Consider the following 14,901-nt stretch of genomic DNA (forward strand, 5'->3'; position numbering starts at 1 on the left):
CGTAATCAGCTATATCTTATATGCTAAATTTACTCATCTATAAGATTGTAAAAACTTATAAAAACTCATTTGTAAAAATTTTCAGGCTACCTGATAATGACTCTCATAGGATAAATGAGCTTATAAATAATTTTTTCATTTCTACTGGAGTATCTGGGAATATTAAAAGAAGTCAGATATCTTTTATCATTTAAAATCCATTCCTAATAAGGCTAACATGCATATAATGCCTCAAGCATTATACATTTAGGAGGTAAAAATTTAAGTTTTAATATAAAAAGAGAAATTAGGCTTCTTTAGAGTATTCAGTTAGTCTCAGTCAAGTAGTTGACAAGGCCAATCGAACTCTCAACCATTAGAAACATTTCAAATATTAGAGATTATTATAGAGATTCAAGTGCTAGCCATGCAGGTAATCAACCCAGTTTAAATCCCCTAGTATCATGTATAGTCTCCCAATAGCACAGGAGTGATCACTGAGTACAGTGCTAAAGTAAACCTTGTCAGGTGTGTCCTAAGCCTTACTCCCAATTCCTAAAAACAAGACAAAACAGAACAAAAATAAACAACAATCTAGCAGCTGTCTGTTCTTCTTTATCAAGGGCAGAGGAGTCCTGGATGCTGTCTGAACTGGAAAGACCCTCAGGGCAGCCTTGAAAATAATACCATTCAATAGTCTCATAAATCCATAAGCATGTGGTGCTCAGATTAATTCTGGCTTCTTTTGGGGGATTGTTCCAAAAGACTACCCATTGTAATATCACTCTGGCGCCTGTCATTTAAAAAAAAAAATAGGTCAGAATAAAAGCAATCTAATGCATGATAATGATCTCTTTAGAGAAAAATTTCCCTTTTCAAGGTCAAGGTCAACTTTTAAATGAAAAGGAATTAGCCACTGCCCTATTGTCCCTTCATACCAACTATGATATAGTGTATTTTCTCTCTCTCTCTCTCCTCGCCTTTTGTTTCACAAATTTTACTTCATCTTTGTCAGGATCCACAAGAAGTATAAAATAGAAAATAACAACAAATTATCTTACTATCTGTGAAATTGTAAATATCAGTAATTTAATAAGAATATTTTGAGGGCAGAATGATAGCATAACGGTAGGGGGTTTGCCTTGCATGTGGCTGACCCAGGACAGACCTGGAACATTTTTATAGTTTTAAAGTTCTATAAAGAACATATAATAAATATATACAAATAAAATGTTCTTTGATGTTGAAGAGTGAAAAAAGACATATAAATCTATTTCTTTTGACATAGAAAAATTTATCACCACTGCTTACCTCTGAAATATACTTTTATACCTTCTTTTTATTTTTTCCAGTTTTTTATTTTATTTTATTTTTGGTTTTTGGGTCACACCCGGCAGCGCTCAGGGGTTAATCCTGGCTCTAAGCTCAGAAATCGCTCTGGCAGGCTCAGGGGACCATATGGGATGCTGGGATTCAAACCACTGTCCTGCATACAAGGCAAATGCCTTACCTCCATGCTCTCAGGCCCCCCCCTTTTTTTTTCCACTTTTGGGCTACACCCAGCTGTGCTTAGAACTTAATCCTAGCTCTCTCTGCACTTAGGAATTATTTATATCTGTACTCAGGGGATCACATAGGATGCTGACGATCAAACCCTGGTCAGTCATGTGTAATGCAAATGCCCTACTTGCTGTATACTGGCCTGTATAATTTTTTTTAAACTTATGTAGAAAGATGTAAAGGGAGAAGTGTATATTCAAGAGAGAACGTAGGCTTATCCAGAATGAAAATAGGCAAACAAACTAACAAATGAACATAGAGACAAGCAAGCTATATATGTGTTCAAGGGAAAGAAAATGGGCTTGAAGAGCAGGCTTCATACATACTTTTTATATGATCATTATATGTTCTATAGTACATATAATACTATAGATAGTATTTATTTTATTTCATATAAATATAAAACACACTACACATATGTGTGATGTATGAAAGTTACTGATCTCTTAATTTTGTTTTTTGTTTTTTGTTTTTATTTTTGGGCCACACCCGGTAATGCTCAGGGGTTACTCCTGGCTATGCGCTCAGAAGTCGCTCCTGGCTTGGGGGACCATATGGGACACCGGGGGATCGAACCGCGGTCCGTCCAAGGCTAGCGCAGGCAAGGCAGGCACCTTACCTTTAGCGCCACCGCCCGGCCCTGATCTCTTAATTTGATAGACAAAAGTCCAGAACAAAGGATAAGGTTAATAATTTTTAAATTATTAATTAGGATTAGTATAATAAATTATTTATTTATTTAAAATCAATGCTTTTTTAAAGTATCAGCACCAACTAGAGAAATGCATGATTATGCAGACATTTTGTTTCTTACTCTCAGATGGATAATCAGATACAAATTTTTATCAATTGAAAAACTCACAATATCCAATTTCTGAACTCTATAACAGGGATCTATTTATTCACCTTTAGGTGTGTAGGTGAGTAATTTAAAATCATATTTTCCTTCCTAACTTGTTCACTGAAATAATTTCTATTAAGTCAAATCCACTAACGTGGGGTTGAATCTTCTGCAGGACAGAGAAATAGATGAAAAGTCCTCAAGTGGGCCCGGAGATATAGCACAGCGGCGTTTGCCTTGCAAGCAGCCTATCCAGGACCAATGGTGGTTGGTTCAAATCCCGGTGTCCCATATGGTCCCCCGTGCCTGCCAGGAGCTATTTCTGAGCAGACAGCCAGGAGTAACCCCTGGGCACCGCCCGATGTGGCCCAAAAACAACAACAACAAAAAAAAAAAAAAATAAAAGAAGAAGAAGAAAAGTCCTCAAGAATTTTTACTGGAAAGAATTACATCAGACAAGAGAATTTCTTTTGTCCTATTTTCTTTTTTTTGGCTTTTTGGGCCACACCCGGCGGTGCTCAGGGGTTACTCCTGGCTATCTGCTCAGAAATAGCTCCTGGCAGGCACGGGGGACCATATGAGACACAGGGATTCAAACCAATCACCTTAGGTCCTGGATCGGCTGCTTGCAAGGCAAACGCTGCTGTGCTCTCTCTCCGGTCCCTGTTCTATTTTTTTTTTCCAGCCTCACATACACAAGGCCACTAGTACCTATAGCCTTGAACATAGAGAATTTCTTGATTATATCATAAATAGACAACTCAAAATAGCAAGTCTTGGTCTTCAGTTCAGCTGCTAAATCCTATCTGGTTTTTAATATTCCCCACAACTGATGTATGGCTAGAGAAAGGATCCTGGGGAAATTATCTGAAAAGTGAGTCTATTTTTTGGAGATGGGGTGTGGGGCTTGGGTCACATACAGCTGTGCTCAAGGTCTACTCCTAGCTCTGTGTTAAGGAATCACTCCTGGCAGTACTCTGGAGACCATATGCTCATAAGGCAAACGTCCTAACCACTGTTCTATCACACCAATCCCTGGAGGGTGATTTTTTTTCCCACTCACCTTAGTCTCTGTATGTTTGAGGTGACTCCTGAAAGCCGATAAATTCCATCCACAATGCCGTGAGTCTCAATAAATTCTGCGCAGCTCTTCAGTACATATGGAACTATATAAAGGGCAAGATAAAACAAAAAAGGAATTAATACAAGTCTGACTGTCCTTTAAAGATATCCATCTAAAGTGGCAGGTACACAACTTCAAAGAGAAGTGAGTATGGAATGTATATGAGTTATAAGTGAAAATAATTACTTGTAGATGCTACAGGATATTCTGTATTTTTCAGAAAGTCACAGGGTTTTATTAAAGTTTAGAAAATTCATCTGTTTCAAGTTCTATTTTTGTTTAAAAATTTGAAAACTATGAAAAACCTGAGATTTTTTTTTTTCACAGGCATGGAACATAGATTTATTTCAGACTATCTGAAGTTTGAGATACGTGTAGAGTATTTATTAAATAGGTTTACCATACAAGAGATTCATAATTAAATAATACAGACATGTGAAATATTAATAATTATTTTAATAATTTCAGAATCCATTTTTGTATAAATTATTATGGAAGACTTTCTTTTTTTATTTAAATGACAGGCATTTATTAGAATATATAATGATAAATCTTACACAGTGAAAAACCTGAGATTTTTTTAAACCAGTGGTGACCTTAGAAATCCCACAACTCAGTTGCATTGTTACTCTTCTTATGCAAGTGTGGTCTGACTGGCAACACTAGCACTGCCGAGGAGAATTCTGGGAACTCAGATTCTTGGCTGGACTCCAGACCCATTGAGTCAGAAATGTTAGAAGTGAGGCCCAGTAATTTTTAAAAAGCATCCAGGTGAATATTGCAGACTAAAAAATAAGGGGTGTAGGGAGGAAGACTATTGGCTATTGGCTACATACAAAAAAAACGAAGCAGAGACCAATCTATACCTCACAAGATTTGTTGCCTATGAAAATTTTACGAAGGAGCAATTTTATGTAGGCAAAAAAATACAGAAGATAGAAAATAAAATATACATTGTGAGTTCAACTGTGTCAAACAAAATTGCAAAAGCCAGAAGAAAAAGGGCCAGAATGTCAAAGGTGATTTAAAGGATCAAAATGTACATTTTTTTTCCTGAGTGGGGAGGCAGTGCTCAGGGGGCCAAAGGTCACTCAAAGTCATATCCAACCAGCTTGACCAGACTCTTCAATAAGAGGTATGAGGATGTGGTGCTACAGGGCCTAGGATTGCCAGAGCCACTCCAGCAATGCTGATAGTGGAGGGGAGATTTTATTTATTATTATTGGTTTGGGAGTCATACCTAGTTCAGGGGTTACTCCTGGATCTAAGCTTATGTTAGGGCTCAGGCAACCAGATGAGATGTCAGGGAATGAGCCTGGAGCAGCCACCAGCAAGGTCAGCACATTACACACTACACTCTCTCTCTAATTTCCCTGACACCTAACATTTTTTTTTTTTTTTAGTTAGCAAAAGACTTCTATTTTGAATCTGCCGCTTAGGAGAAGCCAGATGCATGTGCTGCCCGGGAAAAGGGTATGGACACTGCGGCCTCAGATCCTAACAAATCTGCCATCCCAGAAGTGACTGAAATGATATCCTTTGGGACATTGGCGGGGCCCCTTATAGAAATCCGATCAAATTTCCAGTTATTGGGTGATTAATATCCAGTTCCCCTCTCTAGATCTGGAGATGAAAGGCCCAAGCCTCTAATCATTGGATCCCTTAAAGTTCTTTAAGGTGAGAATTGCCCTTCACCCACTACCACTAAATAGGCCAACCTAGCCATTGATTAGAAAAGCCCACGCAGGGGTGGAGAGATAGTACAGTGGGTAGACCCTTGCCTTGCACTTACTGACCTGGATTCAACATCCAATAAAGATCCCTCAGTCCCTGCCTGGAGTGATCCCTGACTCCAGTGATCCCTAGAGTGAAGAATAAGCCCAGAGCAACAATGAGGTGGGCCCAGGACAAAACAAAAAAGCCCACACAAGAGGGCTTTCACAACAGGATCTCTTGAATTCCTACCAATAAAGAAATGAGCAAGCAAGTAGAATTTTAGTGATTAAAAATTGTTTTATAAAAGTTGTGTATTATGATTTACATAATAATGGTTGACTCGCTTCCTAAGTGGGTACTCTGTAATCTGCCATGCCGTCTATGGCTTTTAGATACTGAATGGCCTTTGTAAACATGGGCAAAACAAGTATTCATTCTGTGTCTTACTCTCCACAGCTCTAAAATGAGATTAACCATGGTAATAAACCTCACAGTTCGGATTGAAATAATACTCATAATAAGCTTTTAGCATAGACCCTGGCTTTTAAGAAGCACTCCACAATGACAGTTATTATTTCTATTTGTAGTTTGCAGATGTGTAAATTAGTATTTTGGTGCAATGCATGAGTGAAAGGGCTTTGCCATTCCCGCCCCCCCCCCCACCCCGCCCAATCTGGTGGGCCCTTGGGGTGGAGCTGAATGGTCACTTAAGCCAAACACTGATTTCTATTTTTCAGATTGGCTGCTGTGTCTTGTGGGTAAATATTTCTATTTGAAGGTAATTTCCTTGAATGAAGGCTCAGCTTTATAATGACTCCCACAATAGCGGTGCTGCAGGCTATCCTGTCCCCACCCTTTCTCAGGCAGGGACCTCGAAGAATCTCTGCTCTCTTCTGCAGCACCTCAAGCTGTTTGTTTTAAAGGTGGGAAAAAACATATTCCGGATGGAGCTCAGACATAAATTTACTCTGGCTTTGGTACAGAAGCCCTGAGAACCTCTTGTCCATTGCTCTGATTAAACAGGAGGCAACATTAAAACAACCTAAGGGAAGAGATCATAATCCCAGCTCTTGACTAGAATTAGTTTTCTTGGATTCTAGGCCTCAGGCTGAGTTGGAAGTTGTAGGAATTCTCCATCCTACCCAGTAAATGGGAAAGGAGCCATTTGATCTCTATCATCTAGTTCTACGCACATAGCAATGGTTCAAAGCCTTCCCTGATCAGGTGTCTGGGCCACTGTTGCCTCTTTGGATGTTTTTAATGGAAGGCAAAGTTAAAGATCATCAGTCTAGACCAGAGCATCTCTTTTTTAAATGTGTATCCCAATTCCTCAAATATTGTTAACATACAGGCTCTAATTGGGGCTGGGGTGGGAGGAATAGTAGATATATTTTCATTTCTAACGAATACCTGGATTATGGAGATACTGCCCATCTCTAGGATAACAAGGGTTTAAAGGTGGGACTGGTATATAGTGTTGTAGAGGCTACTAAGAGTTTAGGCTCCAATTTTAGACTATTGTTTTTGTCTCCAATCAAATTGGGGACATACAAGGATTCAGGGTAGAGCAGAGGTTTGCTACAAAACAGCTGAAAGTGCTCATTATCAGGTGATGCTGAAGGTTAGTGCCACAGAGCTAGTTCTGTGAGATTTTATTATGAAACCAAAAAACTTTATCTTTTCCTACAGAGGTAAATCTAGTTGCTGATTGTGACATAACATTAAAACATTTTTTTGTAAAACAAACAACAAAAAAAATCAACATTTTTTGTTTCACGGATTGTTCTATAAGTCTTTTTTGTTTGTCTTGTTACGCTTTTCCTGGACCATTGATGTAAACTTTCAATTTTAATCAGATACCAGAATTCTTTTGTTGTTGCTGTTGTTCTACATACTCACAGTTGTTGTTCTACATACTCACAGTTTTATATCATGTAATTTTTTGTTAATATATTTATTTGAGAAACATATTTGTAATTGGGTTTCAGTCATAAAAAAGTACACCCCCCCCTTCACCATTGCAACCTTCCCACTAATGCATCTATCTCCCTCCTCCCCCACCCTCGGCCTATATTAGAAACAAGCATTCTATTTCTCTCACTCACTATCATTATCATGATAGTTGTTAGTGTAGTTATCTCTCTCACTGCACTTACCAATCTTTGTGGTAAGCTTCATATCATGGGCTGGTCCTTTCGAACCTCATTTCTATTGTCTCTAGATACCAGAATCCTTAACGGTGACTTCTAATAGGAGGTTGAGGGGGTGACGCAGGAAGTGTTGGGAAATCTTTGATTCTGATTTACAAAACAGTCACCATTTACAAAACATTGTAAAATACTATCTCAAGCTTCAAAGACAGTAAAATCAGTAAAAAGCTTGCCTTACACATAGCCTGTTCTGGTTCCCTGTGCCCCACCAGGAGTGATAGCTATGTAGAGTACAAGTAAGCCTAGAGTACAGCCCAAAATTAAAAAAAAAAAAAAAAAAAAAAAGAAAGAAAAACAAAAAATAAAATCCTGTCCCATTTGATCAAACCTGGTAAAATGTAAAAACATATTATATTTATAAAGAGTGAAAAAAGGGCCAGAGAAATAGCATGGAGGTAGGGTGTTTGCCTTGCATGCAGAAGAACGGTGGTTCAAATTCTGGCATCCCATATGGTCCCCTGAGCCTGCCAGGAGCGATTTCTGAGCATAGAACCAGGAGTAACCCCTGAGCACTGCCAGGTGTGACCCAAAAACAAACAAACAAACAAACAAAAAACCAAAAAAGAGTGAAAAAAGACACTTCTTCAATTCCTGGCCTCTTTGTGGAAAAGCCACCATCAAGTTATTCTCCAAGTCCCTCCACAAGTTATACCTGTTGAGAGCTAACCCAGCAAGGACCTGGCCTCTGCTGGAGACAGTTTAGAAGAAAATACTTTGATTCTGTCAGTTGTGTGATCACAATAGTGTCATTCTTTCACAGTGCAAACTGTCTTTTTTTTTTTCTCCCATCTGGATCTTCTTGCACTGACCAAGTACATTTATACATTTCATTCATCCTCTCTCAGATACTACATTCCTCCCCTTCCAAGTAAAGCCTAGTGATAAGTAAAGCCTCGTGATATGTATGTACATTTGGAACACTGTTCACCAAAAAAAGATAGCATGAATTGTGACAGAAGATAGACTATTAGAGTACATACACTACAATTCCACTTACATAAAAGTTCAGAAAATGTGAACTAATTTTTATGGTGAGGAAAAGCAAGGGGCAGAGATTTCTGAATGACTGGAGTAACTTTTAGGTCTGTTGCATGTACCCAACATCTTGACTAAGATGACAGAAAAAATAATTAAGGGCCAGGGTTAGAGAAAAATCATGGCGGATAAATGCAGGGAATAGGGAAAAGAGTAGAAGGATGATAGGCTAGGGCTGGGGACACAGATCAGATGTAGAGCACTTCTCTTGGAGGTGTGAAGTCCTTCAGCACCTCCAATAAAAAATAAATGAGTAAAATAATTTAAAATGTTCATACAGCTTTGTGCCCAGAATATGATTCAAAAGGTTGAGGTATATGTGATTTGCATGCAAAGGAGCACTGAGTTTTGTCATAGGCACGTGTGTGTGTGTGTGTGTGTGTGTGTGTGTGTGTGTGTGTGCGCGCGTGCATAGGGATCCCCTGTAAATATAATTTGGGGGGATAATAAAATTTAATGTCTTACATTTTCTAGCCCTGAAGAAACCCAAATATATGATGGCTTCATCTTTTTGAAAAATAAATCCTGAACTCCTTGAAGAGGAAAACCTGAGACACCACCCAGATGCAGAAATCCAAGGCCCTCCTCAGAGAAGTGTGTACCATTAGCACCATTGGTTATATATAAAAGCGAGAGTTTGGAAGATGAGTGAGATCTTGCTGAAAGGGAGGAAATCCTCTGTGAATCTGCAGTTGTACATCCAAGACAGTGTGGAAAAAGCACATCAGTTGTTCAGTAAATGAGCCTGCTCTTTGGCACTTTTTCAAAAGATGAGATAAGATTTCAATAACTTTTATTTGATACTTGATGTCAACTTTCCAAGTCTTCTCTCAGGCTAACACTGAGGGCCCCATTGCTTCTCTCCTCTATTAGCTACTGTACTTCATTTTTTCCCTTTCTTTTAACAAAGATGATTTAAAAAAATCATGATTTAAAGAATTATTCATTACTGAATTTCAGTCATACAATTAGTGTCCAACACCAATTCCTCCACCAGAGTCTACTTCCTTCCACCAATGTCTCCATTCCCAGGCAATGTTTCTTACTTTTCTCTTTTTAGGCATTGTCCTTTACGTTACTGACATTTAGCATTTTTGAGTATCCCATCCTCCCCCAATGTCCACTTCCCTCCACCTTTGTCATAGAGGACCCCCACTCTCTTCTGAAGTAATATTCCATTGCCCCTGTACTTTATTTCTGCCCAGTTCTCTCTTGCCTTTAGGGAAGGGATGTTTCTCTCACCCACAAGCTCCTCATTTTCACAAGCTGTGTCTAGAATTCTCAGTTCCTATCAATGTCCCTTCTCCCACTTTATCTCTCTTCACCTTGCTTTAATTTCTTCTACTCTCCTCTTGACCTAATATGAAATTAAAGAAAAGTTCACAACAACAGTGTCAGAGGAGAAAGAATATAGGTACAGTTTGGAGGAATGGTGTACACCACCTTGGGAAATTTTATAATACAGGGGCACCTCACACCCAGAACACTTGTCATGGGGATTTGACTTAGACTGCACAAGATCAGACATCCACTGTCCACACCGAGCCCCAGATCCCAATCTTAGAACTGACACTGTCCCCTGCACCAGTACCAGGAATCAAATGCCCCTAGAGGAGTCCCTAATACCACTCTGGCACCAACTTGCTCCAGGCTAGGTACGTATGAGGAAACAGCAACAACTTGATCTAAGGGCAGGTTCCCTAAACTCATCACCTAATGTGAGATAAAATCAGAAGACACTCCATCCTTTGACCTGTACAAAAACCAAGATCACTAATTACAGAAGACTGACTGTAACAACTGTGACTGAGCAGAACTTCTGGAACCATAAAGAAAGACTCTATCCTAGACTTCGTCATAGGACCTAGGCAAAAACCAAGATCTCTAATTACAGAACACTGACCTTGACAACCACAACTGAGTAAAACATTTTCTGGCACCATAATAAGACCTCAATATTAGACAATAACATGGCTGTAGCCTGTAGTTGATCCCATGACTGTATGTTTCAAGGATGGCGATATCTTGTATCTCTTAGGCCAAGGGAATTTCCTTTCATATTTTCCCAATTACTGTGTCTATGCAAACAAAAAAAAAACCAAACAAACAAGAAACAAAAACACCTCTCCACACCAGCATCCCTCCTAATTTTTTAAAAAATTCTTTTTGTTTGCTTGTTTACTTTTTCTTTCTTCTTTCAAATTTAAATTCATAGCTTTTACACAGGGGCTCATCCCCACTTATTTTTTTTTCAACAGAACCATAGAACATGAATCAGCTTGTTCTGCTTCATAAATTGAGAAAAAAATTGGATATTACTAGGGGCAAGCAGTTTCATGAACATTGAGTGGAAATAAAAAATGATCACCACTAAATACCTAACCCAAAGTCAACAACAATAGAATCAAGAGACCCAAACTACAACAAACTACACACAAAAGGAACTTGTTACACTAGCAGTCCAGGGGGCTAAGGGTGGAGACAGAGGAAGCATGCTGGGAATAGGGGCAGAGGAAGGTCAACACTGGTGGTGGGAATTGCCCTAATTCACTGTAACTATATACCTTAAATATAACTGTGAAAAACTTGTAATTAAAAAAAAACTTTGATGGGCTGGAGAGATAGCATGGAGGTAAGGCGTTTGCCTTTCATGCAAGAGGTCATCGGTTCGAATCCCAGCGTCCCATATGGTCCCCCGTGCCTGCCAGGAGCAATTTCTGAGCATGGAGCCAGGAGTAACCCCTGAGCACTGCCGGGTGTGACCCAAAAACCACAAAAAAAAAAAAAAAAAAACAAAACTTTGAAATCTGTGGTATTCATTTTTAAAGTACAATGATTTGTGTTCTTTTTTTTATGATTTGTGTTCTTAAATTAAAAAAGCTAATTGGGGCCACAAAGTTAGCTTAAGGCTCTGGAGCACTTATGTGTTTTATATAAAGGTAGGGCTTGATACCACCAGGTTTAACAGTAGGGGAATCCTAGACCACTAGAGAGACACTCTCTAAATAAAAACTCAAGTCTCTGGGCCAGCGAGGTGGCGCTAGAGGTAAGGTGTCTGCCTTGCAAGCACTAGCCAAGGAAGAACCACGGTTCGATCCCCAGGCATCCCAAATGGTCCCCCAAGCCATGGGTGATTTCTGAACGCTTAGCCAGGAGCAACCCCTGAGCATCAAACGGGTGTGCCCCCCCCCCAAAAAAAAACAAAAAACAAACAAACAAAACAAAACTCAAGTCTCAAAGCAAGCAAACAAAAAAGCAAATTAACTACTTGCTAATTGGCAATAAAAGCATTTAATATGTTCAGGCCCATCCTCCTTGGAGAGAGATTTTATAGTTGATTTTATTTTTTAAAAGCATCTATTTTGAGGGGCCAGAGCAACTGCACAGTGGTAAGGCTTTTGCTTTGCATGAGGCTGACGCAGGATGGACTGGGTTCGATTCCTGGCATCCCATGAGCAATTTCTGAGCACAGAGCCAGGAGTAACCCCTTAGAGCTGCTGGGTGTGGCCCCAAAACAACAACAACAACAAAAATCTATTTTGGGAGCCAGAGATATAGAATAGCAGGTAGAGCACTTATACATGTGTAACCTGCATTTGATTGCTGGTGTCCTACGTGGTACTCAAGGTCACCAGGAATGATCCTTGAGCACAGAGTCTTGACCACTGGTCTGATTCCCAACAAAACCATTAATGATAATAACTTATCTTGGCCGGAGATAGCACAGTGGTAGGGCATTTGTCTTGCACACAGACAACCCAGGACAGACACCAGTTTGATCCCCAGCATCCCATATGATCGCCCTGAGCCTGCCAGGGGTGATTTCTGAGCGCAGGGCCAGGAGTAACTCATGAGCATTGCTGGGTGTGACCCCAAACCAAAAATAAATAACTTACTTAAGAACTAAAACAATTTTTTTTATTGTGGGCAAAGTGAATTACAAATCTTTCACAGTAATATTTAAAGCACATCGTAGTAATGAATGAGGGGTATTCCCACCACCAGTGTTGTTCTCCCTCCACTCCTGTTCCCAGCAGGCATCCCTCTTCCCCCTCCACTACCCCCCCAATGCTAGTGCAGCTGTAAAACAATTGTTTTTTATTTGTTTTGTATTATGAAGAATTCAAGTGGTTCACACTTGCTAGGCATGGGTTCTATAATTGTATCATATCCCATCCTGAAAACTTTAATCATAAGAAAACTGTGATATAATTCAAATTATATATCTCAAAATTCATTTTTTAAAGTATACAACTAAGTTGTTTTAGATGGTTAGTGTTGAGCAACTATCAAATTTCATAGCCTATTCATCTTACCTTCCCTAACCCTAGAGCATTTTCATAAGTATAAAGATATTCATTGCAGCAAATTTTGTAACAGCCTAATATAGTCCCCCCTCCAAAGAACTACCCATAGTTTTTCCTTTTCTGTGTGGGCCACACCCAGTGATGCTCAAGGATTACTCTTGGCTCTGAACTCAGAAATTACTCCTGGCAGGCTCAGGGGACCATATGGAATGCCAGGGATAGAACAGAAGTAGGCTGTGTGCAAGGCCCTTCCAGTGTGCTATCATTCTGGTCCCTATAGGGTAGTTTTTATTGGAGTTATGGCACAGCCGGGAAAGAGTCTACCTTGTATGAGGTTAATGCAGGTTCAATGGTCCCCAGGGTCCCACCAAGAATGAACCCAAATAAGCATTTAGCATAGCCAGGTATGCTTCCCTACCAAAATAAAACAATCAAAACAACCCAGAAAACCCCCCAAAAAACCCAACCCCCCAACAAAAAAACACAACACCAAAACCCATCTATATAAATAATGGAGCATCCATATTATGGGATGCAACACATGTACATTAAATGTCTATGGAAGAACATCTAAGTGATAACTTTAATTACAGGAAAAGGAACTGGGAGGGACTGGGTTTAGGCTAAGAATAAAAACCTCTCATTGTTTTTCCCTTTGTAATTCTGAACCACAGAATATTTTTACTGTTATCAAAAAAGTATCACAAAAAGTTTAATTTAGAATTAAAGCAATAGTCTAGAAGGTAAGCCACTTTACTTGCATGCTGCCAACCTTAGTTCCAAATTTTCAACCCTCTCAGAGTTCAAATACATCTAGGATCACTCTTGAGCACAGTCATTGATCCCTGTGATGTGTAACCTTCAAATGAAAACAAACAACAAAAAAAAACCACTTTCCTGTCAATAAGTCTTTTCTTATGTAGAGCTAGGAAATGATGCTGTTAGTATTTATTTCACCTCTACCACTAAGTGGATGAGTTCCTTTGTGGCAGTGAATGCATACTGTGTCTCATCATCTAAAACAGCCTTGAAAACACAGCATTCAAGATATTTTGCTGAACAGCAAAACAATCTGTTATTTTCTCTGATGGATTTTCTACATTCTATAAATATTGGATCCCTCAGAGAAGAAACCACTAATGTGAAAGGATTAGGTGCTTTCAGTGCTTAAAAAAAACCTCTCAAGCACTGCTGGGGTGATACTGGTGATCCCCAGCATGGCGCAGTCTGAGCAGAACTGCATCCTAGGGCCCTGGCATTAATTGAAAGTCTGACCCTGTTGGCCAAGTATTTCTGGAAATGGCTTCCAGGCCTCCTGAGCACTGCTAGGGAAATCCCCCAAATCATTCTCTATTTTGTAATTGTATTCAGCTCATGAAATAGGTATGTTGATCTCCCTTCTGAATTTGTAAAAGTTGATTCTTATGGAGGTTAGGGAAGTTGTTCAACATCACATAGTTAAAGAGAGCCAGCACTGGAATCCAACCAAGGTTTGTCTGACTTCAAAGTCTATAGACTTTGACTGTGCTCGAGTGATCCTAGATGTATTTGAACTCTGAGAGGGTTGAGAATTTGGAACTGAGGTTGGCAGCAAATGCAAGTAAAGTGGCTTCATTGTTCCATGAAAGCACGCAAGGAGGAATAGAAAAAGTCCTGAGTTACGCCAACCTGACTCAAATCCTCCCCGCTGGAAGGCCATGTCTCAAGAAGATCACTTTGAAGGCAGCTGACTGATTATATACTCTTGACTTCCATGGGTCTGAATTTTTTTTTCAACACCCTCTCTCCCCAGGTCTGAAATTTTATCACCATAGGCCTTATCCTAAGGTCTTGTGATAGTTAAGTGTTTAGCACCTGAAGTTAATATTTATTTTTAAATTTCTTCTAAAAATTTTACATAAGCAACATGTTGCTGCAATTTTTTTTTAAATAAAGGGACTGGGGAGACAGTTCAGAGATTAAACATGTGGCTTGCATGCAACCAAACTTGTTCCATTCCAGGCTTTGACTTTTGTCCCTGAGCACCGGAGTCACTTCTGAATGGTCCCTGAGAACAGCTGGACTTGACCCAAAAATCCCTCCCCACCTTACAAATGAAAAACATACAAATATAAAGAGTACAAAGTGATT

The 14,901-nt window shown here is 39.4% G+C and overlaps 1 protein-coding gene across 1 annotated transcript in view; it reads right to left on the bottom strand.

Annotated features, from left to right (window-relative positions):
• The window catches only part of ARHGAP31 (Rho GTPase activating protein 31), a 149,065-nt gene that overhangs the window by 50,298 nt on the left and 83,866 nt on the right, over positions 1–14,901 (bottom strand). The window contains exon 2 of the mRNA XM_049785946.1: positions 3,444–3,546. Within this exon, the coding sequence (XP_049641903.1) occupies positions 3,444–3,546 (103 nt within the window). The remainder of the gene's footprint in view (positions 1–3,443; positions 3,547–14,901) is intronic.

This window comes from Suncus etruscus, chromosome 13, assembly GCF_024139225.1.
Source record: "Suncus etruscus isolate mSunEtr1 chromosome 13, mSunEtr1.pri.cur, whole genome shotgun sequence".
NCBI lineage: Eukaryota > Metazoa > Chordata > Mammalia > Eulipotyphla > Soricidae > Suncus > Suncus etruscus.